At 40.6% G+C, this 27,484-nt stretch overlaps 1 protein-coding gene across 1 annotated transcript in view; it reads right to left on the bottom strand.

Annotated features, from left to right (window-relative positions):
- The window catches only part of RERG (RAS like estrogen regulated growth inhibitor), a 113,410-nt gene extending 86,575 nt beyond the window's left edge, over nt 1-26,835 (bottom strand). Inside the window, exon 1 of the mRNA XM_077756386.1 lies at nt 26,683-26,835. Within this exon, the coding sequence (XP_077612512.1) occupies nt 26,683-26,743 (61 nt within the window). The 5' untranslated portion in view covers nt 26,744-26,835. The remainder of the gene's footprint in view (nt 1-26,682) is intronic.
- Between the last annotated feature and the right edge of the window lie 649 nt (nt 26,836-27,484).

Genomic DNA, 27,484 nt, shown 5'->3' with positions numbered 1-27,484 from the left:
AAGGAAAATAAAAAGAAATAGTTGATATCAATATGATACATGCGAATCTGGCTTGGAGTCGGAGAGATAAACAAGGGGAGAGGAGAAAGAGAAAAAGAAGGAGAAAGGAGAAAGAGGAGGAAGCTGCTTGATTTAGAAAAAGAAGAAATTACAAAGAAAAAAAAAAAGGAAAGATCTGGAGCCTACTTCTTCACAGCCATATGAGATTAGTGACAAAGAACAGGCCCTGCTATTAATGAAAATAAGCTGCCAAAGTACAGGACCATGCGGAAAATAACAAAGCATTTAATTATACAGTGACAGTTGCAGCGATGGGGATTTCCCGGAGATTAATGCGGCAGCTGGGAAGAGTCGATGGCCCTGGGGACAGCCAAAATGATCCCAGTGAATGAATAATACCCAGGAAAAACCTCTTGTTAACTTCACTATTAAGCAGAAAATGATTTTCAGAGGAGGACTTGGATGCTTGCTTTGCTGTTTCGCTTTTCTTCCTATTAAAAAAAAATTAACACAGGGGATAGTTTGGTTTCAATTAAGATTCCTACAGAGATAATTAGACCTTCTAGTTTATCTCTTGTGAGTCAATTCTCTTAACCATGGACAAAACTTTTCCACGACCGCAGGCTAAACTGGGGGTTCAAATCAAGATAGTTTGTGAAAAGGCGGGAAGGACAGAAGAATAGATGTTATAAAAACACGGCTTACAGTATGCCAAGTATAAATGTAATATTCAGAACAACCAGATGCTAAATATTAATATATGAATCTATTAATAAAATTTAAACATGATTTGTCTGGCAGCCAGAAAGTTCCAAAGGTCTGAGGTCTTAGTGCTCTCAGTAGTTTGCTCATACTTCAGTGACCAGCCACACCACTGTTAGCTCTGAAGTCAGACAATGACTGGTATAAATGTGGATTAAGATCATATATATTTACTGCTTTTCCTTGGTCATTTGGCTATTTTTAAAAGCAAAACTAAATACTCTGAGACCTTTTCTTTTTAGTTGTCCTAGCTAAAATAATTACACTGCAGTAAGCCTTTATAACAATTTTATAGGGTTACATAATTCTTTCCTTTGCATTATCAGGAAGTAAACAGACACCAAAGATACAAGGACCTAGAAAACTTCTTCCCACCAGAGTAAATAAGAATAGAGGATGCCAAGCTGGGTTCTAAAGCTCCAGAGCTAGACTGTATAAAGCTCTTATACAGACTGGAGTCTCAAGGATGAGGACTAGATGTCCAGAGAGACGGATTACTTACTTACCCAAGGTCACAAGGCTAACCAGCGGCAGTCAAGACCATAACTTCTGTCCCCCACCCTCACTCAATCCAAAGTTCATGGACTTCCGCCGGAATGTCTTTTTCTCACATGGCCAACTTTAATGTCTTCTTGGTGAAGAGATGTTTATCTTTCATTCTTTAATAGAAGAGGCTTTTAACAGAGGACAAAAAAGCATACTCTGCTCTAAGATCAAGCTTGGGTAAGCACTGTCACTTGAAGAAGGCCACAGAGTTTCTATGGATATAACAAGGAAGTTACACAAACACATGTACAAAGATGTCTAATCTCCTGACATCCTTCTTTGATCATCATGCATGAAGAAATGTCCAGGAAGGAGGCCGTATAAAGCGTATCAGTGAAAAGCAAATGGTTTTTGGGATCAGTTCTTGCTCCAACACTAATTCCTACACTAATTTATCTTCTCCAAACATTGGCTTTAACAAGTAATGGAGATACATTTTGCGTACTTGGTGTAAAGATGAAATGAGATCATTGTATTTAGCACATTCTGGGTGCACATAATGTGTGCTTATACCAGTATCATATTAAAATTGTATTTAGCATGTGATGTGTACTCAATAGCAACCTTTTATTTGCTCTTCCTTAACAGAGCTTTTCCAGCTGAAATGATAATTCTCAGAGAGAAATAAATGTTCTACTTGCGAGAAGGAGGAACCCATTACCCCTTTCACAGTTTTTTGCTCTCCGATGGCAGGAGTTAAGTGGAGCACCCCAGCCTACCATGTCCTCTCGGGGTAAAGAGAGAGGGATCCCTTGGTCATATGACAGCAGTCAGCAAAAGAAGCCAAGGTCTCCCATATTGTCCCTCTTCCCAATAAGTCAAGTGGAACTTTATGCAATGATGGAAATGCTCTCTATTTGCACTGTCCCACCCAGATTGTTGAAATAGCCAACTAACTCTAAGTCCCACCTTAGTTTTCGATCTCTCGGCCCTAAATATACACTCTGTTGTATTCTTCGCATCGAAATCAGAGTAGTACTATTAAAACATAAACCATATAATAGCACTGCTCTGCTTAAAATATTCCAGTGGCTTTCCACCTCATTCCAGTAAGAGTCGGAGTCTCTACCACTACCTGTATGGCTTCGCTACCTTCAAGAATCTCTCCGACCTCCTTCCCTTCCTCCCTCCCTGGTGTCCTTGCATACACAGAAGGTTGGCATTTGCTGTTCCCTTTGCTTAGAATGCTCTTTATTTAGATAACCAACCACAAGACTCACTCCCTTACTTTCCTCAGATCTTTGCTTAACTGACATCTTCTCATTGAAATTTTCTCCGACCACTCTTTAAAATTGCAACCCTCAGGGGCGCCTGGGTGGCTTAGTCGGTTAAGCGTCCGACTTTCGCTCGGGTCATGATCTCGCGGTTCGTGGGTTCGAGCCCCGCGTCGGGCTCTGTGCTGACTGCCAGCTCGGAGCCTGGAGCCTGTTTCAGTCTGTGACTCCCTCTCTCTCTGACCCTCCCCTGCTCACGCTGTCTCTCTCTCTCTCTCTCCTAGAAATAAATAAAACATTAAAAAAAATTATAGAATTGTAACCCTCAACGCTGTTTCTATTCCCAGATTTATTGTTTTCCATTTCAGCTATCATTATTGACACAATTTGCGTTGTAAATATTTATTTGTTTTCTTATTATATCTCTTCCCCTTTAGAATGCAAATTCCATTTCTTTTTTTTTTTTTTTAAGCTTATTTGAGAGAAAGCTAGAGCACGGGGGAGGGGCAGAGAGAGAGTGCGCACACACGAGAGTCAATTCCAAGCAGACTCTGTGCTGTCAGTGTAGAACCAAACTAGGGACTTGAATTCACCAACCATAAGATCATGACCCGAACTGAAATCAAGTCAAATGCTCATGAAACTGAGCCACCCAGGTGCCCCTGCAAATTCCATTGTTTTAACTATTTTCTTCACTGTTATATTCCAGAGTTTGGGCAGTGGCTAGCATAGAGTAGGTGTAAATAAACGTTGGTTTAATTCGATAGCTAAAATACTAGGGAGAAGGCGCTTCTGGGAGAAGAATTTGCATGACCTCATCCAGGCTCTCGCTGCCTTTATTGGGATCTACTTGGCTTGTCAGCTGCTAAATCCCTCAGCCGAACGCATGGAACCGAACTAGTGGCAGCTGAGTAGCTGCTGAATGAACAAATGACAAGTTTTGTGATAAGCAGCGATCTTACCACCGTCCCAAATGCCTTACATTTATTTTCTAGTGTTGAAGAGTATAGAGAGAGAACCAAACATCACGTACGCAAGGACTTTTTATGTTGAAATTTTAGACTTACGTGAGTTGTAGAAATAGTACAGAGAGTTGCCTATTCCCTCCACCCACATTCATGTGCTGTTAGGCTCTTACATAACCATAGTGCAATGTAGGAAGTTAACACCGGTACAATACCATCAGGTAAACTACAAGTTTTATTTGGGTTTCACCAGTTTTGTCAATACTGTCCCCTTTTCCCCCTTTCCAGGATACAACTGAGGATCTCATGATGCATTTGATTGTCACGTCTCCTTCGTCTCTTCCAATCTGTGACAGTGTCTCGGTCTTTCTTTGTCTTTCTCCACTTTGACACTTCTAAAGGGTACTAGTCAGCTATTTTGTAGAATGTCCTTCAATTTGGATTTGTCTGATATTAAGCCAGGATTAGATATGAGGTTATTGAGATTATTGGAAAGAATGCCACTGAGATGACGTGCACTTCCCAGTGTAGCTTATTACCATGTCATTATGCTTTATTCCTAGGGAGGCTAACTTTAGGACTTGGTTAAGGTGATATCTGCCAGGTTTCTTCACTATACAGTTAACATTGTTCCCTTTTCAATTAATAAATGTTTATTTTAGGGACGGCTGGGTGACTCAGCGGTGGAGCATCTTGATTTTGGCTCTTGACTTTGGCTCAGGTCATGATCCCAGAGTCGTGGGATCGAGTCTCATGTTGGGCTCCACACTCAGTGGATAAGATTCTCTCTCTTTCTCCCTCTGTCCCTCTCCCTTGCTCACACTCTCTTTCTCAAAATAAAATAAATATTTATTTTAGGGGTAAAACATTCAGATTATGCAAATATCTTCAACTTTTGCCCACTAAATCCATCCATGGTTGCCTGCAGCAATTATTACCCTGGTGTTCTTACGTTCTGTTTCCTGTGTTCATTCTTCATTGATTAATTGGAATTATTTTATAAGGAAGACTTGTCATTTCTTCCCCTTTTATTTCTTTGGTTACTTATTGTTTATATCAGTGCGGACTCAAGGATATCCATATTTTTCCCTTGGGTTATAATCACGACTATTATTGGATTTATGTTCCTATTTATTTTGTTCAAGTGGTTCCAACTCTCACCACTGGGGGCCCTTTCAGGTTGGTGGACATGCCTCTGTGCTCTCCTATTTGTCAGCACTTCCTTACTTTCTGATACCACAAGATATCCCATCCTTATCTTCCATTTGCCTGCCCTAGCCCTGGTGCCAAGGAATCCTGGTTCTTTTTATTAGAGAATTATAGCTGCCTGTCTGAACTCTACACCCATTCCCACATTCCACACACTGGAGTCCTGTCTTCTGTTTCCCCTGCATGACGGCTTTAGAAACCTGCAAGGGTCCATGACATAATAATGGACTCGTGGCAATGCAATATAGTAGAAAGTGTGCTGAATTTAGAGCTTGGAGAAATTCCTGATGATCTGGAATTTTGACTCCGAGTCTGGGTTGGGTATTGTAAGCAAAAGAAATTATAAATATCATTGCAAACAAGAGAAATCTGCCTAAGAACGTTTGGCTATTATTTTCCCTGCATGCATTCTCATGTTCCTAAATTTCAATGGTAGGCAAAGGATTCAGGTTATTATTACACTATAAAAAGGAGTGAATCAGTGAAAAGAGCCTTGCTTCTTTTTAGTCTCTACTTTCCCACCCCTCCCCCCAAGAGGATTTGAATCTGAGATTTCACTTTGCCAGCAGGAAAAAAAAGTAAGTACCTTTACAAGAACTATCAAAACAATGACTCACAAACTCTGTGCAAGGATTTAAGATTATGTCCCTGTTTTGAGAACTTTGGGGGGATTATGCTAAATAATATGCTAAAGGGGAAAAAAGGGAGCGTGCAGCTGTAGGACATCTATGCTTGCACGACACACATTCACAGGATCCAGGCTGGGCTCTAAATAACAAACACTGACTTCCTTCAACAGCACATTCCAGGCCTGCTATGAAGGGCGCGAAGGCTAAAGACATTTAAGTATGATCATAAATGATCATTCACAAGTCACTGGAAACTGATCTTTTGAAGCGCTCTTTTTCTACTCCTCATTCATTGTCTGCTGCTCCTTGGGTCTTGAAATATATATGTTCTCGCCTCAGAACCTATGCTTTTGAAAATAGCTTTTATTAGGCTGAATGTTTTTAATTAAGAAAAAAAAAAGAAGCCTGATCTCTTGAAGAAAGGTTGGTGTTCAGCAAAATCTGTACTAGGAATGCTTCGCTTTTTTACTAGCATTCCATGATCTCAGATTCATGTACTATATATACAGCCTTGGTGTTGTTTAAAAGCCTGGAGCCCATCTCTTCCAGGAATGCTTAACACGATGTCCAGTTCACAGCTGCCAAGGAGTTCTATTTTGCTTTATTGGTTAAAAGCAATTCTGTTGACAACAGCAGGACCACTTGCTGTGTCCATACTCCATCCGCTGGTTGCTACAGGATGCTGGGTTGATTGTCTGACCATCAAGAACTTGATGAAGCCCACAAAGAAAATCTTACGGATGGTGTCAGGTTCTCCACATATAATTTCCGCAACCATCTCAATATCCACTATCTCTGCAAGACCAACTTCCGGGATGTCAGGTGGCATGTGGTAACTTATGTCAAGGACTCACCCCTTTCACATGTGTCAGAAATCGAGAGCACTTTTGTTTTGTTTCTTAAGCATTTTCATGTATTATCTTCCAATCTACAAAGGTTTGATGCACCTCCCAGAAAGTTACAGCTTATCAAATTGATGCTCGCAAAGTGACGTTAGTAAAGCCCTCCTGAACATCATTATAGTTGTGACTAAGGAAGAGACAACTGCTGAAATGGAAAGATTCTAATTAGTCACCGAAAGATGGTGACAAAACCGAAGAGATTCCCACACTACTTTCAGGAGTGTTGGTATGGGTCAGGTCCAATATGGCTGAGGATTAGCCTAACGCAGTAGGGACAGAATGAGGGGCAAGACCACCTTACCTGTCCTTCCCACTTTACACACAAGTGGCACTGCTCCCGATGCCAAGGGTGCCTAGTTAGGAAATGAAGAGCTAGATCATCAGAGACAAGTCATTATTAACCTCTCAGGCTTTTCTGCCCACTCATTTTCTTCCTGCTAGGTAGGTGGCCTTCACTCTGCTCCAAAGATGATTGTGTCTCCTGGTTCTGAAACCATTCACGGAAAATCTTAACTTACTTTCTTACTGCACAACAAAGTTCGCTGTTTTTTTTTTTAAACCTGTTGGTTTAGTTAATTACTCAAGTCCATCAGCATTAATCTGTTTCAAATTGAACTGAGGTCAAAAGAAAGTCAGTTCAGGAAGGTGGGAGGAAATCGGTGTTGGCTGCCATATGGCACCAAACTGGGGCAAGCAGATGCCTACAGAAGTTGCATCATTGATGATAAATATGTTATTAACATGCCATTCTCCTCCCCAGAAGCCCTGTTGCTTTGGTTACCATCCTGTGCTCCTGTCCCCAGATCATACTTAAATTGGACTTATGAACAACTGAAGGTGGACAGCTACTCAGTCAGATGGCTTTGTGTTTTATGTATCTTGCGATACTTATAAGCTGAATGGACAAGCATGTGGAAGGGACATAGCTGTCTACCCAGAATGCTCAATGGGCTACATGAATGCTTCACCCACAGCAGCACTTTCAAAGCTGAGTGTGTGGCCTCTGACTACCTGAGGAATATGAGCCATGGCATCTTCTCTTTTCAGAGCATTTAAAATCTGGGAAGGAAATGGCTCCATAATTTACATGAGTGAGCCCTCTCTAGTCAACAGTTTGTTGACACAGATTCATCCTAAGTCCAGTTGGAAACAGCCCAGGTGTAGAGATATGTGGGATGGGCACACCAGGCATCCAGGTTCATTGTTGTGGATGCAGAGCTTTTGTTTGTTTATGGAAAAGAGAAAAACACTTTGTTCTACCCAGGCACCGCTTTTCTGATTGAGGAGGTGACCCTGGCTTACTGGATGAAGATAATTAACATTATCAGCTTCCTACAAGGCTGGCAGAGTCGTGCTAGAAAATGACACCTTGTGTTCATCGTTGTTTTCCCCTGAGGAAGTATTTCTCAAACAGGTGCAACCTCCAAGCTTGGGTCTCATCTGAGTGACTGCACTTCAGTTTTAAGCCCTGGTGTAAAGGTCAATCAGGTCTCTTCTTCTTCCAGACCGTGGACCTTGCACCCAAAATATGCTGAGTCAACTCGAGGAAACACTTGAGCGAAGGGAAAGCTTTTAGTGATTGGTGAATATTTAGTTTATGCTGAAAACAAAACCCATGCCACCTCTCTGGGATGGGAAATCATTTTTGAAGACCTTCAGAAGTGGTGATTCCCCAATACTGAAAGGTATTTTCTACACCTTTGTACTAGAGAGGAAAGGCTACTCTTCCGCACTCATAGCAAAATTTGTAAATACCGTGTAAGCCTTCTTATTTGCTGCCACTGAAACAAAGTAGTCACAGGGGAGAATGAGACATGACAGAAAGGCCAGGAACAAGAGAGAAAGGTTCCAATCATAAAATAACCAAACCTCTTCCTCGGTGGCACCTTAAGGGACCTCCAGCCTGTTCAATCACAGATCTAGGGCTTCAGTCTTATGTACAATAACAACTCCTAACATTGATGGAGCATTGATTAGTTGTCATGTACCATTCTAAGAATGTTCACAGATTATTTCCCTTAATAATCCAATGGAGACAGTCTTTCACTCTGCAAATATTTGTGGAGCATCTACAGTGTATCACACTGAGTGCTGAGGCTGTTGCACTGATCACAACCCACCAAAATGCCTGCATTCTGTAGCTCACCTTCCGGCACAGTCAGGAAGCAGTGTAGCCAAGATTTGCATCCAAGAAGTCTGGCTACTAGGCTGTACAAGTATTACAGTTATTAACAAGGTATCATAAAATGCAGCCTTTCTTGGAGACCAATGAGAAGCTCATAAGTCACCAAGAGTTAAATGTGAAACAATGTGGGGATAGTTGCATTCTATGACTGATACTACCAGATTGCTGAAATAGAGCTATTCTTGACGAGCACGGTCTGAGCAGACCTGGGGACAGAAAACAGCTAGCATTTGCAGTCAGCGCACCTGGGCTCCAGTCCTGGCTCTGTGATTCACTACATCTATGCTTTGGGCAAGTTGTTAAACCTCTCGGAGCCTCAATTTCCTCATCAGGAAGACAGGGATTAGAACAAGACTTAAATCATGTTATGGTAAGCTGTTGAATGGGCCATAAATAAAGTACTTTGTAAGGTGTCTGGTGTTGCATGAAGTAAGCTGATTTTATTGTTTACTGTTTATGGGCCCTCAAAGCTAGACAACAGAATGTTCTCGTGAGGCTAATTTAAGTCATTTTATGAATGTGGGCCCTGCATCTTGTAAATTCCTGACTATACAGACTGAGGCACACTACAGCCCATCAGACTTCAGCATGTGTGCATGTGGGGGTGGGGGGGCAGTGCAGAGAGAAAGGGCAGGCTGCCCTGCTACCCAGGGCATGATCTAGCCTATCTCAGGTGCTAAGCAACCTTTATCAAGGAGACTGGTTTTAATCCTGGGTTCCCAGCTTTGCTTCCTTTGGGTGTCTGCCTCCAAAATGACCAGGCCATCTAGGGACCCTAGCAAACAAAGATGTCTAAAGATCCCAAACTGCCTTGTCTAAGAGGATATCGCTTGGCCTGGGTCTCCAGGTGTGGTGTCTCAGTTCTCTTGAGTTCACAGCCTCTGGCTCTATTTCCTTTGCTCTCCATTTTGCTATCTTCTCCTGTCATAAGGATGGCTGCATAGATAAATCCACACGGATTGAACTACTATGAGTACAGCCTCTTCTCCTACACATACAGTTCTCAAAGGCACCCCCATTCTTTACAAAGAGGGGTGCAAGACTCAAGTCCACTCAGGCCATGCCTCGCTCAAATGATCATTCAATACGATCTCCTGAACCTGGAAACTGACTAGCTTTGGTTCTTCAGGATTTTGATCATCTCCACCCATTTGGTCTCCCCCAGGTCTTACTGGGGCTCCATTCCTGAGTTTTCACAGGCTATTTTGAATTTCAGGGCAAGGAGGGAAATGCAGACACAGACTCAGAGGACTTATTCTGTGTAAAGAGTGGTCTCTCACTGTATGCAGCCATAGCTTCTAGGAGCCTCAATTTTCATGCTTAAGAATCCAAATTATCACACAGTTAGTGCTCAACAACACAAGTTTTACCGTCTTACAGTTTTGTAAGTTAGAGGTTTGACACAGTCATCAGCGCCTCTCTGGAGGCTCTAAGAGAATCCATTTCCCTACCTCTTCTAGTAGGGAAGAGGTCCACATTTTTTGGTCAGTGGTCCCCTTTCTCTGTCCTCACAGCCAGCACCATTACATCTCTGTGACCTTTCCGTCTTAGTCACATCTCCCCCAGCCTCAGCTTCTGACCTCAGCCTGGAAAGGTTCTTCAATTTTTACGAATCATGTGATTAGGGTGGGCTCACCTGGACAATCTAGAACAATCTCCTCATGTCAAGGTTCATAACCTCAATCATATCTGAAATGTCACCTCCTCCATGTAAAATAATAATGTATTCACAGATTCTTGAGAGTAGACAATGGGCATCTTTGGGGGTCATTATTCTGTCCAGTGCATTCCTCTCTCAGCCCCCCTAGGGGAGTTCCACATGCAAATATATCCACTCCATCCTAAGGTCTTCAATATTCTCAGTCCATTACAGTATGTATTCCTGGTCCCAAATCTCATGTTAATGTCACCAGTTTCAAAGTCCCAAATCTCATTAACTACCTCATACAAACCAGCTACGGGTTGAGGCTCTGGGTGGCAACATGAGGTAGTCTTTTTCCGATGCATAGAAATGTTTTAAAATAACAGAGTTGTTACCATTTCTATAGTTAACACATTTTATCAAATGTTTCCATTTGGTGATGGCATTCTGATGAATTTTTACTGAAAAGACCATGAGTGGGCTTTTTGTTTTGTTTTGTTTCTGTATGCCCACATATGTCTACTGGGTTCCATTTCAATCTCTCTATTCTGTCTGCAGCTCTTTCCTAGAGTAGAGATAGTCCATGTTTTTATTATATTGCCATATTCTAGACTAGTGTTTGCCACGTATGGAGAAAAAAGCTACACATGAGACTAAGTAGAACTAAATATTAAGCCCATTGGTATCTCAACATTTTCCATATGTTTCAAACTTAGATTCGTAGAGGGTTTAGGTTTTGAGTTTTTTGCAGTAATATTATGAGTCAACACACACACGTACATGTATACACACATGCTCATATGCACATTCATCAAAGAACAGTGGAGATTTGAAAATTATCTAATTTAATTGAATGGCTACGCCAGTGTCTTTAAATGTGGGGCCTGACAAATTCAGTTTTGTTTCCACCTTTCTCAAAACATCTTTATAGGAAAAGCACTCCAAGATTAAAATAAACTTGATATTTCTTAGGAATTGCTTTATTTTCACATTTGTTGCTCAACAGAACAAAACCCTGTCACTATCATAAAATCACAGTAAATTCTGAGTCACTCAAACCATCACATGTTAGATATAAACATATTAATACTGTATCAGAACTCAACACAAGATGCATAGGACTTAGAATAAACTTGACTGAGCAGACAGACAAAGGAATTTGTGAGTCTGTATTGAATATTCTCTACAGGATCAAACAAGATAGAAGTGTTTTTACTCACTAACTATAGCAATGCAATATTGCATAAATTAAAGCTAATTTAAAAAAATCTTGTTTCGTGATACCTTAAATAAAACACATTTACAAAAGCTCATGTTTTCTCATGATGATTGGTTTGAGAATTTCTTAATTTGTACTGAACAAACCTCTTTTTTATCGAATCTGAAACAATGACTTTAAAAAACTATATGTAAAGTTTCCATTTTGACATCACAGCTGTTTATGCCAATTATTCATCTAAAATAGCGCCACCATCATGTAATTTTGAAAAATTAATGATGTGATCAAAAATAATTGGCAACAATAAATGATAGTGGTCCCTTGAATTTATAAGCAGCATCATAGACTTTAACAATATTTATTAACCTAGACGTTTCCAGCAATAATTAATCATGAACTATTCACAGCAGATAAAGGCTCTCGAGTTATCTGATGGGATCCAATCCTACCCAATCTGCCCTCATAAAACGTTTGAAGACTCTTGGCATTTTGCCCTTTGTAGGAGCCTGATTCTTCCAGTTATTTGGTTCACAAGAACATCTTGTATTTCAGTGAAGAAGAAAAAAAAAAAAAACCACTCTCCTATTGTGATAAATAATGAAGAAAATTTCTGCAATCCAGTATTTTTAACACATAACATCATTTAAAAAATTTGAGTTGACTATATATTTTCCTTAATGTTGACATGCTAGGACTTTCATATTTTTAAATAGCTTCTGAGTTTTGCTCTTGGGGCTCTTCCAGGTCAAATTATTAATGTATCCTCCCTTCCCACGGAGGATATTTAACACACTTCACATTTTTCACATATTCAATGTTAGGCTCTTCCGTCTTTATACTTTCCATTTTCCTCCCTTAACACCTCCTTCACATACTGTGGGGCCTCAAAAGCCAAATAAGAGGTTTTAGCATGAAATCATAGGCAGAATTTGGAATAGAAATATTATTTTTAAAACTGAGCTGAATAAAAACGTAATATAAGGCTGAAAGATCTCTTAGTAAGTTAATCACCATCTTCTCCATCCTGGTTCCTCATTTTTCTCTAGTAATGGATCTAGTGAAGTAAAGTATCTTTTCATAGATACTGATTAATCCAACTGAGGGTTCCTAAGTAATGAGGAAGAGAAGACAAGGGGGAAGAGGAGAAGATAACACTTGTGGAGTATTTCTAGCATTATGCCCGGTATTTTGTTAGAAAATTTCAGAGTATTGTGGATAGAAGGACAGACAGTAGAAGTAAACTGCCTCGGGCTGAATCCTTGTTTTGCCAGAATCCACTGTAGGACAGTGTGCGAACTACTTCTTCTTTTTGTTTTAAATTTTTTAAATATTTTATTTATTTCTGAGAGAGAGAGACAGCGTGAGCAGGGGAGGGTCAGAGAGAGACGGAGTCACAGACTCTGAAACAGGTTCCAGGTTGGGGCGCCTGGGTGGCTCAGTCGGTTAAACGTTTGACTTCGGTTCAGGTCATGATCTCAGGGTTCGTGGGTTTGAGCCCCGCGCCGGGCTCTGTGCTGACAGCTCAGAACCTGGAGNAGACAGCGTGAGCAGGGGAGGGTCAGAGAGAGACGGAGTCACAGACTCTGAAACAGGTTCCAGGTTGGGGCGCCTGGGTGGCTCAGTCGGTTAAACGTTTGACTTCGGCTCAGGTCATGATCTCAGGGTTCGTGGGTTTGAGCCCCGCGTCGGGCTCTGTGCTGACTGCCAGCTCAGAACCTGGAGCCCGCTTCTAATTCTGTCTCCCTCTCTCTCTCTGACCCTCCCCTGCTCATGCTGTCTCTATCTCTCTCTCAAAAATAAATAAAACATTTAAAACATTTTTAAGAATTAAAAAAGAAACAGACCCTTAACCAACTGAGCCACCTAGGCGCCCCTCTCTTTGGGAACTCAAACTCTCTGTCTGTAAAGAAAGGGTAATAACAGGACCAAATTCATCGAGTTGCTGTGATGATTATTTGGGTTCGTGTGTGTTGTGTCCTATAACAGTGGTTGGCTGATAATCAATGTTAGAAGCATTAGCTGGTTATTATGATTGCTGACTATTATTACATCTCATTTGTTTTTGGTGTACAACGGCCCTCAGATAAGACGGTTATTATCATTTGCATTTCACTGAAAAGGAAACTGGGGCTCCCCAAAGTTAAGAAGCCAACTACACATACAGTTAGTAAATGATCTTTTGGGTTCCAAGCCTGTGCTCCTGTCACTGAAGGGAAATGAGAAGGGCCGAGCTAGCTCTGGGCACCTTTCCGTTAAAAGCACCTTTCCTGGGACTGAATCAGCAAGATTTTGAAAACTCTTTTCCCTTCCCAACTTTCATTCAGTTCCTTTCTCTCTTTTCTCACTCTGTTGTCCTTTCCCCCTTCTAATTCCAACATTAATGACATATGTGAATGGGTATGAGGAAAACATCATAATTTTGAAAGATAAGAAATAAGAGGAGAGTCGTTCTACTCCTCAGCATAAAAATCCCACTGAATTGACAGGATTTTAGTCTCACTGCCTCCTTCATGGTCTCCCCAAGTATTTCCCACTGATTTCTCTTACTCTCCCCAATTCTTACAGCACTTATGGCCTGAACTAAACTGCTAGAACATCTTATGTATGACCTAATTGTTAAATTGTACATACTTCAATGTATAAGTTTCTGATAATAAGTAATTTATCAGATTTCACCTTTTGAAAACTCATGAAGAGCGCTGTCCTTTCTCAAAGGCTCTCCTTCGGGATCTTTCCCTAATTGTCCTTCCAAATGGGTCCAGAGCCTGAACTGAATAAAAAAAAAACCATCAATCATTTTAAGATCTGTAGCCTAGTTGTATCCATGCCATGCAACTGACATTGTGTCCATGTTAATTTCTTGGTCTTGACAACGCATTGTGGTTATGTAAAATGTTATCACTGGGAAAAGCTAGGTGACGGGGACACCAGGACTCTCTGTACTGTTTTGTAACTCTGGCAATTTTCTAAAAAACATCTCAAGATAAAAGTTTGTAAAAACCAATCATTCTGCTGGAACATAAACTACCACTAGCTGATTTCTAATTATAAGTTGTAAGTGTCCAACACAACACCAAGGTTCCTTGAAGACAAGACCAATGATGTAGTTCTCTAGATTCCCCCCCACCAAATATTGACATTATCGATGGGAGCATGGAGAGACTGGAAGAGTTGGGAATGTAAATGTAATGTCATAAACATTTGTAAACTGATATATGGAAGACATAAGAAATCATGGGTTAAATCTGGGGGCTCAAGGACATTCAAACTCATGGTTGCTATGCTCCTGATTTCACCTCTTTTGGGACACTGTAGAAAAATAAATTCAAGATATAAAATATCTTGAACGGAAAAATGTCACAGACTTTGGAACAGATAACCATTACTCATACTACCATGCGTGGTTGAGTCTTCCTTTAAAGCCTCTATGTCAACATGTATTGCCAAATGACTAGGAAGCTGGCTCAGTTGTTAGATTTAGTCGTAATTTATGGGACTCTTAATGTACGACAAAGTCAAATACTTTTCAGACAAATAAATATTCACAATTTTTTATTCTTGCTTTTTTCATTTTTGGCCTCACCTCTTAAATTACTGCCAATTGCATAAAACAAAAGAGAAGTTTTTAATATGTTTTTTAAAACCAGGAAATGCATCACTGAGCACAAGGTATCTTTTTACCCCCGACAGTGGAAACTTATGAACTTTTCTCAGTACTGCAGTTCTGCCTACATACCGTTGCATAAGTTTATATATGACAATACCAAAGAACAATTTAAAATCATTTTTCCAAATCATTGTTCCAAAAGAACAACGACCTTACTTTAATTTGGTCCTATATTAGCCTTAACTAGACAGGGTGGGGCTTGGCGTTAATTAAAAGTTCAAGGTTACGGGTTCAATTCCCCTGTGGTCTGCTTAGTTTCTCTCACAAAAGTTACCAGACCACGGGAGTGAAAAATATGAATTGTAAGGAACCTCAGAAAAACCTCACATTTGCTCTGCCCCATAGCATACTTTTGGCTCACTTGCTCCACTCCAATAGAGATGTTAGCCTCGTGAGGGCAGACAGCCCATCTGTCTTATTTCCCAATGTATCACCAGTGCTCATCACAGCGCCTGTGCTCGGTGTTTCTTACATGCTGTTGGAGAAGAGCTATGTGCATTTGCAAAGCTGAAAACACCTACTTCAAATGGAAATTGAGTACTTAGCAAACTTCATATAATGGTTCCCAAAATGTGGTCCCCAGATCAGCATCATCAGCATCATCCGGGAACGTGTTGGAAATCTGAAATACAAACCCTCTGGCACTACTACCGACCTACCGAACCAGAACCTCTGGGGATGGGGTCCTGAAACGTGTATTTTAACAAGCCCTGCATGTGATTCTGGGGTAGACTAAAGTTTGCTATCTACTGGTATAACTGCTAGAACATCTTATGTATGACCTAATTGAAGAAAATCTCTTCTCAAACTCAGCTGTGATTTGCAGCAACAGTCCCGAAGCACCTAAATTCAGCCACTTCAGTACAGAAGTGTACATACAGACCCGGGGTGAGTCTCTGGAAAATGACTTTCTGAATAGATATTTGGACCAGTAAAAATTTATCACTGGTGTGCACTTACACAGCAATATACCTTGAATCCTAAGATAAGAATGTGAGAAATAAATAAGAAATGCTAAATAAAATATTAAATGAGGGAATATCACTGTAAGGCTTCTTCCCAGATCACCCTTTCTAAGGCAAATCTGGACAGAATTTATTTAATAAACATGGAAATCATGTGATATGCTGGTAATGTCCCTACACCTTTGTTTTTCTTTACTGGCTGTAAATTATCCAAAGAACTCACTGGGATTCTCAATCATTTCAACGAGCTAAATAATACCAAAGTGGAAAATTCTATGATTAAGCAGAGCATCAAGAGCCCATAATGTTCCAAAACCAACATATTTCTAGTTGACAGAAAATAGAGAAGAATAATACGTATACTAGACACAAAAGGCTCCTGACAGGCCAGAATAGATTAAATCTAACAGAACCATATTTAAGAGGATGAAAATAAACTTCTACACCATATGCAAACTATAGGTCTGGGAAGATTGCACTCAGCACCAGCACATATATTTTATTTTATTTTTTAAAAAGTTTTAATGTTTTATTTATTTCTGAGAGAGAGAGAGAGAGCGAGAGAGAGAGCGAGAGCGAGAGAGAGACATCGTGAGCAGGGGAGGGTCAGAGAGAGAGGGAGACACAGAATCCGAAGCAGGCTCCAGGCTCTGAGCTGTCAGCACAGACCCCCACACAGGGCTCGAACCTACGAACCGTGAGATCATGACCTGAGCTGAAGTCGGACGCTTAACCAATTGAGCCACCCAGGTGCCCCAGCACATATTTTTTAAAAAGACAACTTCATTTGCAGTAATGTCCCCATGAGCCAACATTGCATGCGTGGTCACCCAGAAAACAACATTCATGACCTTAGGATGTCTTAACGCAAGCAGGGCATGTAGTCACAGACTCACAGTCGTGCTCTGATCTGGTCTGGAGGTCCCACATCTGACATGTCTGCATTCACTTTCAAGGTCAAGTGGACAGATCAAGTGGAGCCACCAGCACGGTGATGGGATTAGAAACCACCCTCTGTAGGGCAAACGCAGTTACTACGAGTAACCAGATTGTGGAAGAGGAAAGCCAGCGTGGGTCCAGGCACTCTAGTTATTTTCAGATGTGTTAAGGGCTGTCATATGGAAGAGGCATTTAAAATGTCCCGTGTCACTCTAAGACTAAACTTAAAGTCAACGAGCAGAAGCTAACGAAGGCCCTTTGGTTCCAAAGGTAAAGTTACAAACAGGAAGAGCCGTTGGGATAGTTTTCATGTGCCGATTTGGCTGGCCCAAAGCAGTGCCCGGTTATTTAATCAAACATTACCTCAGGAGTAACTGCGAAGATATTTTGCAGATGTGGTTAACATCTACCGTCAGTTGACCTTAAGGAGATTAGCGTTAATAATGTGGGTGGGCCTCATCCAATTGCTGGAAGGCCATTACTGCAAAACCCCAGGTTTCCAGAGTGAAAGAAATTCTGCCACAAGATTGCAACACTAACTCCTGACTGGTTTCCAGCCTGCCAGCTCGCTCTGAGGTTTCAGTCTTGCCAGCGTCCTAAACAAGCGAGTAAATCCATCCATCGTGCGTGCGTGTATGTGTATGTTCTTGTCCTCTCGGCTCTGTGTCTCTGGAACTGACTGACAGCTGTCCGAGGGTGAAATAGTCTCTGTCCAATCGTACTGAGCTCCTTCACTGGAGATTTTCAAATGCAGGTAAAGAAACTACTTTGGTCATAATAAAGAGACCATTAAAATAGATGCCTTTCAGGGGCGCCTGGGTGGCTTAGTCGGTTGAGCGTCCGACTTTCGCTTAGGTCATGATCTCGCGGTTCGCGGGTTCGAGCCCCGCGTCGGGCTCTGTGCTGACTGCCAGCTCAGAGCTTGGAGCCTGTTTCAGTCTGTGTCTCCCTCTCTCTCTGACCCTCCCCTGCTCACGCTGTCTCTCTCTCTCTCTCTCTCCTAGAAATAAAACATTAAAAAAAAAAAATAGATGCCTTTCAGTAAGATTATAAACCCTGTATAGAACACTGAGTCGAATTCAATTTGTTCATTTTATTGAGGATCCAGTCTATGTCAAATACTGTGGGAGGGTCTAGGGATATAACGATGAGCAGAAATATCCATCTGTTCTCCCTTTTTGGAATGTACATGGACCCTGTGCCATGCGCAACTACTCTAGAACAAAAAGTTGATGCTTGACAGATACTTGTTAGATGAATAATTGAATGAATGAGTAAAAATACGCTTAAGGATTAAAAGGAAATAGGGAGATACATATATTTCTATGTTATTTGAGAAACCTTCCTACTGAAATATTTTAATGTTTTAAACTTTTATTCTTTAATAAGGATAAGATTTGATCATGAAAAAAAATGCTATAACATACCATGCTTCCTTCTCCAATAGGCATTGAGTCTGAATTATTTTCCTAAGCTCTCCTCCCATCTTAACTTCTTACATACTGATCCTTTAAAAAAACCCAACTCAATGTTTATTCATTTCACATATTTGAAAGGGCAAATTGCTAACGCGTAGGAACTGCTGACTCTGGGGCGTCAGGGTGGCTCAGGAGGTTAAGCGTCTGACTTCGGCTCAGGTCATGATCTCACTGTTTCTCAGTTCGAGCCCTCCCCCGGAGCACAGAGTTGTCAGCACAGAGCCTGGAGCCTGCTTTGGATTCTGTGCCTCCCTCTCTCTCTGCCCCTCCCCCACTCACATTCTGTCTCTCTCTCTCTCAAAAATAAATAAGCATAAAAAAAAAGAAACTGCTACCTCTGAACAGTCTGTAATGTTATCTAGTCAGTGGAGTAAGATTAACAGCCAACTGCTGGATGGAGCATGTTCATCTGGCCTCCAGCAACGGGCGGCTAGAGAACTCACCACACTGCTCATCCAAACAGAAACATTAAGGAACATAGAGGAAGAATTACATGGACTTAGATAACAAAAGCATCAATGAATTAAGACCAAATTCAGACCGCACTTGTAATTTTTCAAAGTCCCTTCAAAACCTATCCTACCTGCCTTGTTATATCAATCAATCAATAAACAAGCAAGCAAATGTATGTGTCATTTGCCAGATGAATAAAGACATGAGCAGGATGAAGCTTTGGTTTTAACCCCAATCTTTTCAGTCAGTAGAGTTGAGTGCCTTTTAAAAAATAATTAGATCATACTGGCAGGACAAAGTGTAAAATATTCTTTTGATAACAATGATAAATTTATTCTTTAGCAGAGGATGACTCATCAGTTTTCTTATACTTGATCCAATGCTATAAGAAATGAAATACTATATTACAGAGGAACTTTCTTTTTTCTTTTTTTTTTAAATGTTTTTTTTTTTAAATTTATTTCTAGGAGAGAGACAGAGAGAGAGACAGCGTGAGCAGGGAGAGAGAGGGAGTCACAGACTGAAACAGGCTCCAGGCTCTGAGCTGGCAGTCAGCACAGAGCCCGACGCAGGGCTTGAACCCACGAACCGCGAGATCATGACCTAAGCGAAAATCGGACGCTTAACCGACTAAGCCACCCAGGCGCCCCGAAAACCCATCAGGTTTTAATAAGGTTCAATTTATAAAATCCTAATGATCATCTCATTTCCTAACATAAGGTGTTGCAAAGAATGTGGAAAAGAATGGTGTGATACCAAACGAACACATTTATTTGCAAACTTGCAAGAGTCATAAACTAGGACTCTAGACGTGGCTGTGCACCAAGAAGCTGGGGGATGTGTGTAACACCCTTTCTCTCATATGTATGTGCACGAGCTTTACATATTTGCCCACTCCATGCTGACATTACCTTTTCAGACTTCTCTGCCTCTAAAATGTAACTGCTTTCATTTTTAATGGGATGGAAGAAATGATGGCCTTTTTTTCTGAAACCACACCAATTTTCAAAGGCAGCTGTAGCAACAGAGATGCGTTTGCACTGGAATTTTGGCTTCAAGGACAGTACCACTTTGAAAATTTGGCTGACTTCCCCAAACCCATAAGTTGGAGAAATACCAGGAATAAAAAGGGGAATTACATGGATGATTTACAATTTTCTTCACTCCCCTTCCTTAAAGTTATCCTTATCAGTTGCCAAGAAAACAAGTCAAAAATGGAATGAAGCGATGACTGACAATTAACTACGGGAAACGATTTCAATGAATAAATTAGCCATAACTTAAAAATAAAGGATACCCAAATTTTAATAATATATTCCATAGAAAAAAGTAGGGACAGAGATATGTCCTTTTGACTTTGAAAAATGGGTCTTGATTTGATTTTCTTTTGTTTTGCCAGGATTGTTTCTTGCCCAATTATATTTTCCTTAAGAAAAGTCTAAGCGTCGGTCATTGCCAACCTATACCGTGTTTAACCACCCACCCATTAACAACTGATTTTGCTTTCAATTTTTTTCTTTCCTTTTCATGTTTTCTTTTCTTTTTCTAAGCTCTCACTTCTCCTCATCCTTGCTTTTTCTTCCTGGTTGTACAATAAAGGTCAGCATGACTTACAGCTTGCACAAGGGTAGGACTTTTACACGCAGGTACACACGTGCAATTTGAACATACCCTTTTCTCCACTTTGGGTAGAAGAAACCAATGAAAATCAATTCATCTAGGCTGTTTGTCTCTTTTTGCTTTTCTATCTTTGCAGGTAAAAGAAAGTATAAATGCCTGAAAGTCAAGGTAACCATATCATTACACTTAACGACAGGAGAACAGCTAGTTTTCTAGCCTCATCCAAATGTGTCTCAATGTCAACCTCTCCCAGGAGCCCAGTCCTTTAAAAAAACAATTATTTCTCTAACCACCAACTATACAAGGAACCAATGGGCCTCATTTCTGACAATCCTTCAAATTCAAGAACCACTTAAGAAAGGCTTCTTCACACACACACACACACACACACACACACATTTGTGTCCAGTGTCCATGTATGTACACTTGTGTCTGCACCCACCTGAAACACAATCTGTCCTTCTTCTTATTCAGATGAGTTTTTAAAGAAAATTTACCATTAAGATTACATAATTTTAAAACAAAGAATGACCAAGAACTTGAAGAACTGGTTGAGAACTTAACTAAGTAAAACGTGTGGGACAGGACTGTTCCCAGTGGCCGCTTACATTCATGTGACATGCACAGCCAAAGTCGTTTCCTAGACTTGCGGTTTTCAAATTGGATCTGGAGCTTACCTGTTATTGAAGCCACAGGTCAACTTGTTATATCTTACCAATGAGTCCATTTTGGTCACTGTCTGGTGGGGGGTATCGTTTTTATAGTCAAACAAACACTGACATATTATGAAGCAACATTAAATGTTGCATATATTTTGTATAATTTGTAAAGCACGCAAAATAATTACATGATTGTCATGAGATGCTTACATACTCCAAATCGCCTAGATCTTTGTCTTCTTATTTTATTTATTTATTTATTTTTTAATGTTTATTCATTTTTGAGATACAGAGACAGCATGAGAAGGGAAGGGGCAGAGAGAGAAGGAAACACAAACTCCAAAGCAGGCTCCGGGCTCTGAGCTGTCGGCACAGAGCAAGAGGTAAGGCTTGAACCCACGAACTGTAAGATCATGACCTGAGCCAAAATCAGATGCTTAACTGACTGAGCCATCCAGGTGCCCCTCTCTTCTTCTTTTAGAAGTACTTTGAAAGCAATGTTCGAAAAGCATCATACTACACCATTAAGTGTGAATGAAAAGAATGAATTGGAAGATAGCTACCTACAGAGAAAAAGTTCTAAACTTTAAAGGTAGGTTCTATAGCATAAGGACGCTGATCTAGCCAAGATGCTATTGATATTGCTGTTTTCATTTAATGGCTGTGAAATCTCATGAACACACCTCACCCACAAAGCACACATATATGTTAAAGCGGTATTTGGTACTTTCTGGAAGAGTCATATTTAAAATCAGAATTATCCTTGTCCCACTCAAAAATAAAATGAAAAAAGTTTTTCAAAAAAATTTTTATAATTGAGAGAGAGAGAGAAGCAAATAAGAGCAAGGAAACAAAGAAAAAGAGGAAAAAATAGATCACATCTCTTTGTGCTGAGGAAAAATATATCACAAGCTCGTTTCTGTTTAGCGCTCGATTTATAGCCCAGCAATCTGAATCTCTGAACTTAAGCCTTCATGGATGAGTGCCCCAACTGGCTTTTGAATTAGAGGATAGCATTACTCAATTTGAGGCTAGCCCTTTCAGGAAATGTATTTAGCTATGGCACACAATATTTCAATTCTAAAATGAGAATGTCAACTGTGAAACTAAATTTAAAATTTTAGTTGTTTTTCTCTCAGCTCCTCCCACACTTACTATGAATTTGAATAATACGAATCCAGGAAGCATTTAAGTAAATAGGGTGTGCGTTCTAGGTTTTATGGCCGGCTTTGATCACTTGGAGCCTGTCAAATTATAGGCTGACACACACAAGTGAAGAAATAGATGTCCCACATGCCATGTTATTAGCGCTCTACCCGCAGCCAATGAAGGGGCATGTCTACCCTGCTGGGGTAAGAGAAAATAGACTGAGGCTGGAAAATGGACCCTCTGACATATGCGGGCCCCCCCCGCCCCCGCCCCATGGTGCTCACCCTGCTGAACCAGCCAGCAAGCTCACCCAAAGACAGAACTGCAATGTAAAATTAGATGGAAGGGAAAAGAATCCTCCCAGTACAAGACTATGTATATACTGTGTGTATAAAAACACACACACACACACACCACATCTGTCACATGCTTTATCGGTTCTCCTTGGTAATTAACAAATTACTAAATTTTGCCTGTGCTAACACTTCTATGGTCAAACTGTCAACCAAAAAGTTTTGTTAATGTCGAATTCTGTTTTAAACATAGAGGGCCTATCTATTACCTGGGCTTAAAAAGCTGTCTACCACAGACCAGAAGTGCTTTCAGATTTAAGGGTGTTAATTTATTGATAACAGAAAAAAATTTCTGGCTGTTCTTCCAATACATAAGCCACAAGAAGCATAGTTATGATCACCAGTGGTCGAACTGCAATTGACATTAGCCAGACTTTGAACTCAAGAGAAAGAGATGGGGCGCCTGGGTAGCTCAGCGAGTTAAGCGTCTGACTTCAGCTCAGGTCATGATCTCATGGCTTCTGAGTCCAGCCCCATATTGGGCTTGTTGCTGTAAGCAGCAGAGTCCTTTCTGGATCTTCTGTCTCCCTCTCTGTCTGCCCCTCCCCCACTTGATTGCATTCTCTCTCTCTCTTAAAAAAAATAAATAAACATTAAAGAAGAGAAAGAGACAGAGAAAGTTGTGTGTCTATGCGCGCGTGCTCGCATGTGTGTAGGGTCTGCAGAGTAGCAATATAGAGTTCCTGTCTAATAAGCTTTCTGATTTTCACTGAAAACCAAAATACCCACTTGAATGCAAATGTGTCTTTGACTGTATGTTTTCACTAGAAAACTTAACAAATTGAAATGAGTATGCCTCAAAAAGCTGTAATATTACAAGCTAATACTGGAGCACTTACTATGTGCCAGGTGCTGTTCTAAAAGATTTGCATGTAATGACTCATTCAATCCTAACAATGACTCTTTGACATAGGCGCTCTTATATCCTTTTCATAGTTGAGGGACTGAACTCGCCAAAGTTGCCATGTTCACCCTGCTAAAAAGGATAGAATTGGAAGTCAAACCTGACTTGTCTATTAGCAAGTAGACAACACAGTCTTGCTTATCCCCGATTCTAACTTGGTAGTGAGTGTGGGGGAAAGTAGGTGGTACAGGTAAGACTTGAAGCCTCTCACAGACCCAAGTGAAATCAGAGATGCTCTATTTCTACCCTTCCAATATCGCAAGCTGGCTTCCCTAAGAATCCTTCCCCTGCTGGGTATCTGGAGAGAAATAGATCATTGAGTCCATGGGAAGATCATGACCATTTGTGGGGAGGCATTTGAGATCATGGGGAGCTGCTGCTGCTGTGACATTCTAGCAGGTATAACTTCTCACAGACTTAAAAAAGCAAAAGTGACTTATAAGAATGATACAGACTATAGGTCACAAAAGGGAGCATGTGGTACAACTAGGCAGAGATGGCAGACATTCATATTAACAAAGAATTAGAATTAACGTGAGTTCCGCATAGCTACAGTCAGAGTCCAGAGTTGATGGATACAAAGTACTCTATAATTGTTTTCACTGAACTATGAGAAAAGGTCTCAGAATTGTCCCCCAGGCATAAGTCAGACTAATACCACATTTTAAATGTGAGTTGTGGTTACCAGGTCTCAGGAAAAACAGTCGAAATGTTGAAATAGGAAAACATTTTGCAGGGATGACAAAGGGCAATTGTTTACGGCATGTAAGTCTATCATTCTCATTTTCACCCACATGAAAATAAATACCAATGGCAGAATGTATATAAGGTGGATGGAGAAACTGGTCCAAAGGACATGCATTAAGAATCACAGGACTTTAGAGTTAGAAAGGAACTTAGTGAACAAGTCCAACTTCTGCACTTTACACAAAATAAAACCAAGGTCAGCAGGATTTGGGTTGTGTGTGCAAGTGTTATCTTTGACTCTGGGAGTGAGGAGTTGCCCTTAGGGAGAATGTATGGAGCAAGAAGATAAGCGGTGGGGATGTGAGCCCCTGAGGTTTTAGGGGGGCTGGCTGATGTAGAGCAGCCCAGGAAGGCAGTTGGTTAGGGACACTGAGGAGGTAGAACGAAAGCCAAGAAGTGTGAGGTCACGAGAACCTGGGACAGCAGGAATTTTAGGAAAGAATAAATGGCTGTGTTGAATGGTGGGAAGACCAGAACCGGGAAATGTTCATTAGATTTGGTGGTTATTAATTAGCGGTGACTTTAGCAAAAGCAGTTTCAGAAACATGATTGCAGTGGAAGACTGCCATGTTTTAAGTAATGAATAGGACGTGGAAGGAAGGAAGGAAGGGAGGAAGGAAGGAAGGAAAGACAATGTCAGAGCCCACATTCAATACACTTGGATAAAAGAAAGAGATGGTGCAATGGTCAAAGACATGCTCAAGGGATGATCGGTAGAGAATGAGAGGAATAATTGAAGCAATAATTGAAACAATTTGGGGGAAGACAAAGGAAATGGGTAGCACGCGCGCTGACAGATCAGCCTTGAAAGGAGGATGTGCTTGCTCTGAGACAGTATAGATGGGAAAGGGATGGATATACACACAGCTAGATAGTTTCTCAACCAAATTTTAATTTTCCTGCTTAACTTTTCCAACCATGTGGAGTTTATTTGGATAAATGAAAGGAGTTATAAAACTTCCCTTCTTTTACTGCTTCTAGTAAGTTTTGAATGAAGGAGTAATAAACAGGCAGCCCCCGCCCTAGACCCTTGCCTCACGAAGGACTTAGACAAGCAACTGTTGGCAGCTCTGGCCTTCCCACAGACTCCCTTCCCTGCCTCCTCCACTCACTGGAACAGCTTCCTCATTCTCCAGAGCTTTCTACCAGCTACGGAAATTAGGTTCTCACGCCATCGGAAAACGCTGAGGAGATTAATGAGGAGGAGTTCAACTATCTTCCATCTTGTGAAGGCTGGCAGTTTTTAAGCCTTGCCAACTATCTATTTTCTTTGCTTGGTTTCTGCCGGAGGCAAGAGTCAGCAGCAAGAAGAAAGGGTGATGGCAGAAAAGAGCACTCTTAAAAAATTAAAATAAGAGAGAATGACTTAGAATAGGGAAGATTTACTGTTGATATTAAACCACAGAGCCAGTTAGAAAAGAGAGACTGGTCACGGAATTAACAGCTACTCATGTTTGTTTATTTAAGATTATGTGGATTACCTATTGTATTGGACAACCCAAATGGGTTTCCCTCTACAAATATGCTCATACTAGAGGTCTGTTGGAGTGATTTCCTGAGAACCAAGTGCTCCCTGTGCAAAGTTAATTATGGTTCTTTCCTCCAGGAAGAGATCACGACACCATGACCTGAAAAACCACGTTGCCTTTACATTTTAGCAACATCTACTTCAGCATTGTTCTTTCATTATGAAATCTGAGATACATTTTCAAATCGGATTAGATGCATTTTCACACCCACCATTTCACCCTTAATCTTAAAGGTCTGCAAGACTTTTCTCATGTGAGGAATAAAATAAAAGTCTCTGAATTACTAGTGTAAGCCACAAAACGATCATTTAAATTCACTCCAGAGGCACTGGCAATAGCTGTGTAGCTTGAGGTCATGCATTCTAAATTTTCCCCAATCTTCTCCATTTGAGAAGCGTTGGGTAGTAATGCAGTTCTGTTTCTTGAAAAGATATATTCATTCAACAGGCATGTGTTAAGCATCCAACACATGCTTGACATTGGGCTGGTTGCTGCAAATATCAAGATGAATGAGATAAAAAATTGGCTCCTCAGGATCTTGTACAGAGAAAGAAGAGAAAATACATATTTTTTCATTAAAAAATTGGCTCCTCAGGATCTTGTACAGAGAAAGAAGAGAAAATACATATTTTTTCATTTCCACAATCTGATTTCTTTGGAGGCTGGTTTTATACCTTTCCTCAGAATACCAAGACCTTTGATATCTCCCTTGCCTTGCATATTATCAGCCAAGGTACTTCATCATAAATAAGCGAAAAAGTACATAAAACTGGTTATGCAAAATGGAAGTTCTAGATAAAGAGAAAGAGACTTCACCTAAAAGAGCAACACATGAGACTATGAGAAATGCCAACCACCCTCCTGTCCAATCTCAGAAGGTAGTACCACAGACACATGCGATTGTGTGCTCACACACATACCACGACAATGACAACAAAAAACTTACCTGACTTGCCCACACCTGCTCTCCCAAATATCGCCAGTTTGACCTCTGCGCTTTTAGCCATGCTGGGTGTGGGTAGATAATTCAGTGTTGTTCCAACTGAAGAGCTGAGAAAATCTTTTTGGTTCCCGCCTTTGGGTTCAGCATATCATTGTAAGTCTGCAATCCTTGAACAAAAGAGATTTGGAGATTCATAAGTGACTGGAGAGAGGACTTAGTGTTTATTAAGCGTTTCCTACATGCAGCCACCATTCACTTCACCAGCATTTTCCATTTTGATCTCCATCGCAATCCTGTGAGAGGGCTATAGCAATTTACTGCAAATTAGTCAACTAATAAATGATAGATGCAACACCTGAACTGAGATCTCTTGGGTTCTAAAACATATGCATTTTCACATACAATAGCATAACCTGAGACATTTTTTATGAAGGTATTGTTTTTTGGTCACTAACTGATTAACAAATACTTGACGTGTGTGAATACGTGTATTTACCCTGCATCTATAAATACCCAAGACACAACACACATAAAGGGAGAAGCACATTTAGAACTTTTTATTTTCCTTTCAGCTGAATAATGTATATTCATATTAGTCAACCCTATTGTAATGATTGAATTTGCACTTGAAGGTCAAATTTTAGCTCAGTTCACACTAGATCACATGATTGAGCCATGTGACAGATATACATATTCCAGGAATTGATATCTAATATCTAGTTAACATTTTTATATTTTTCTGGGCACAATACCATCGGTACACAAAAGAGAAACGCCTCAACTTCTGATTCCTTTTCTAAGACGA

Source organism: Crocuta crocuta, unplaced genomic scaffold, assembly GCF_008692635.1.
Source record: "Crocuta crocuta isolate KB4526 unplaced genomic scaffold, BGI_CrCroc_1.0 scaffold262, whole genome shotgun sequence".
In the NCBI taxonomy this organism is placed as follows: domain Eukaryota; kingdom Metazoa; phylum Chordata; class Mammalia; order Carnivora; family Hyaenidae; genus Crocuta; species Crocuta crocuta.
Note: the sequence above shows the minus strand (reverse complement) of the source record. Positions and strands in the feature narration are given on the sequence as shown.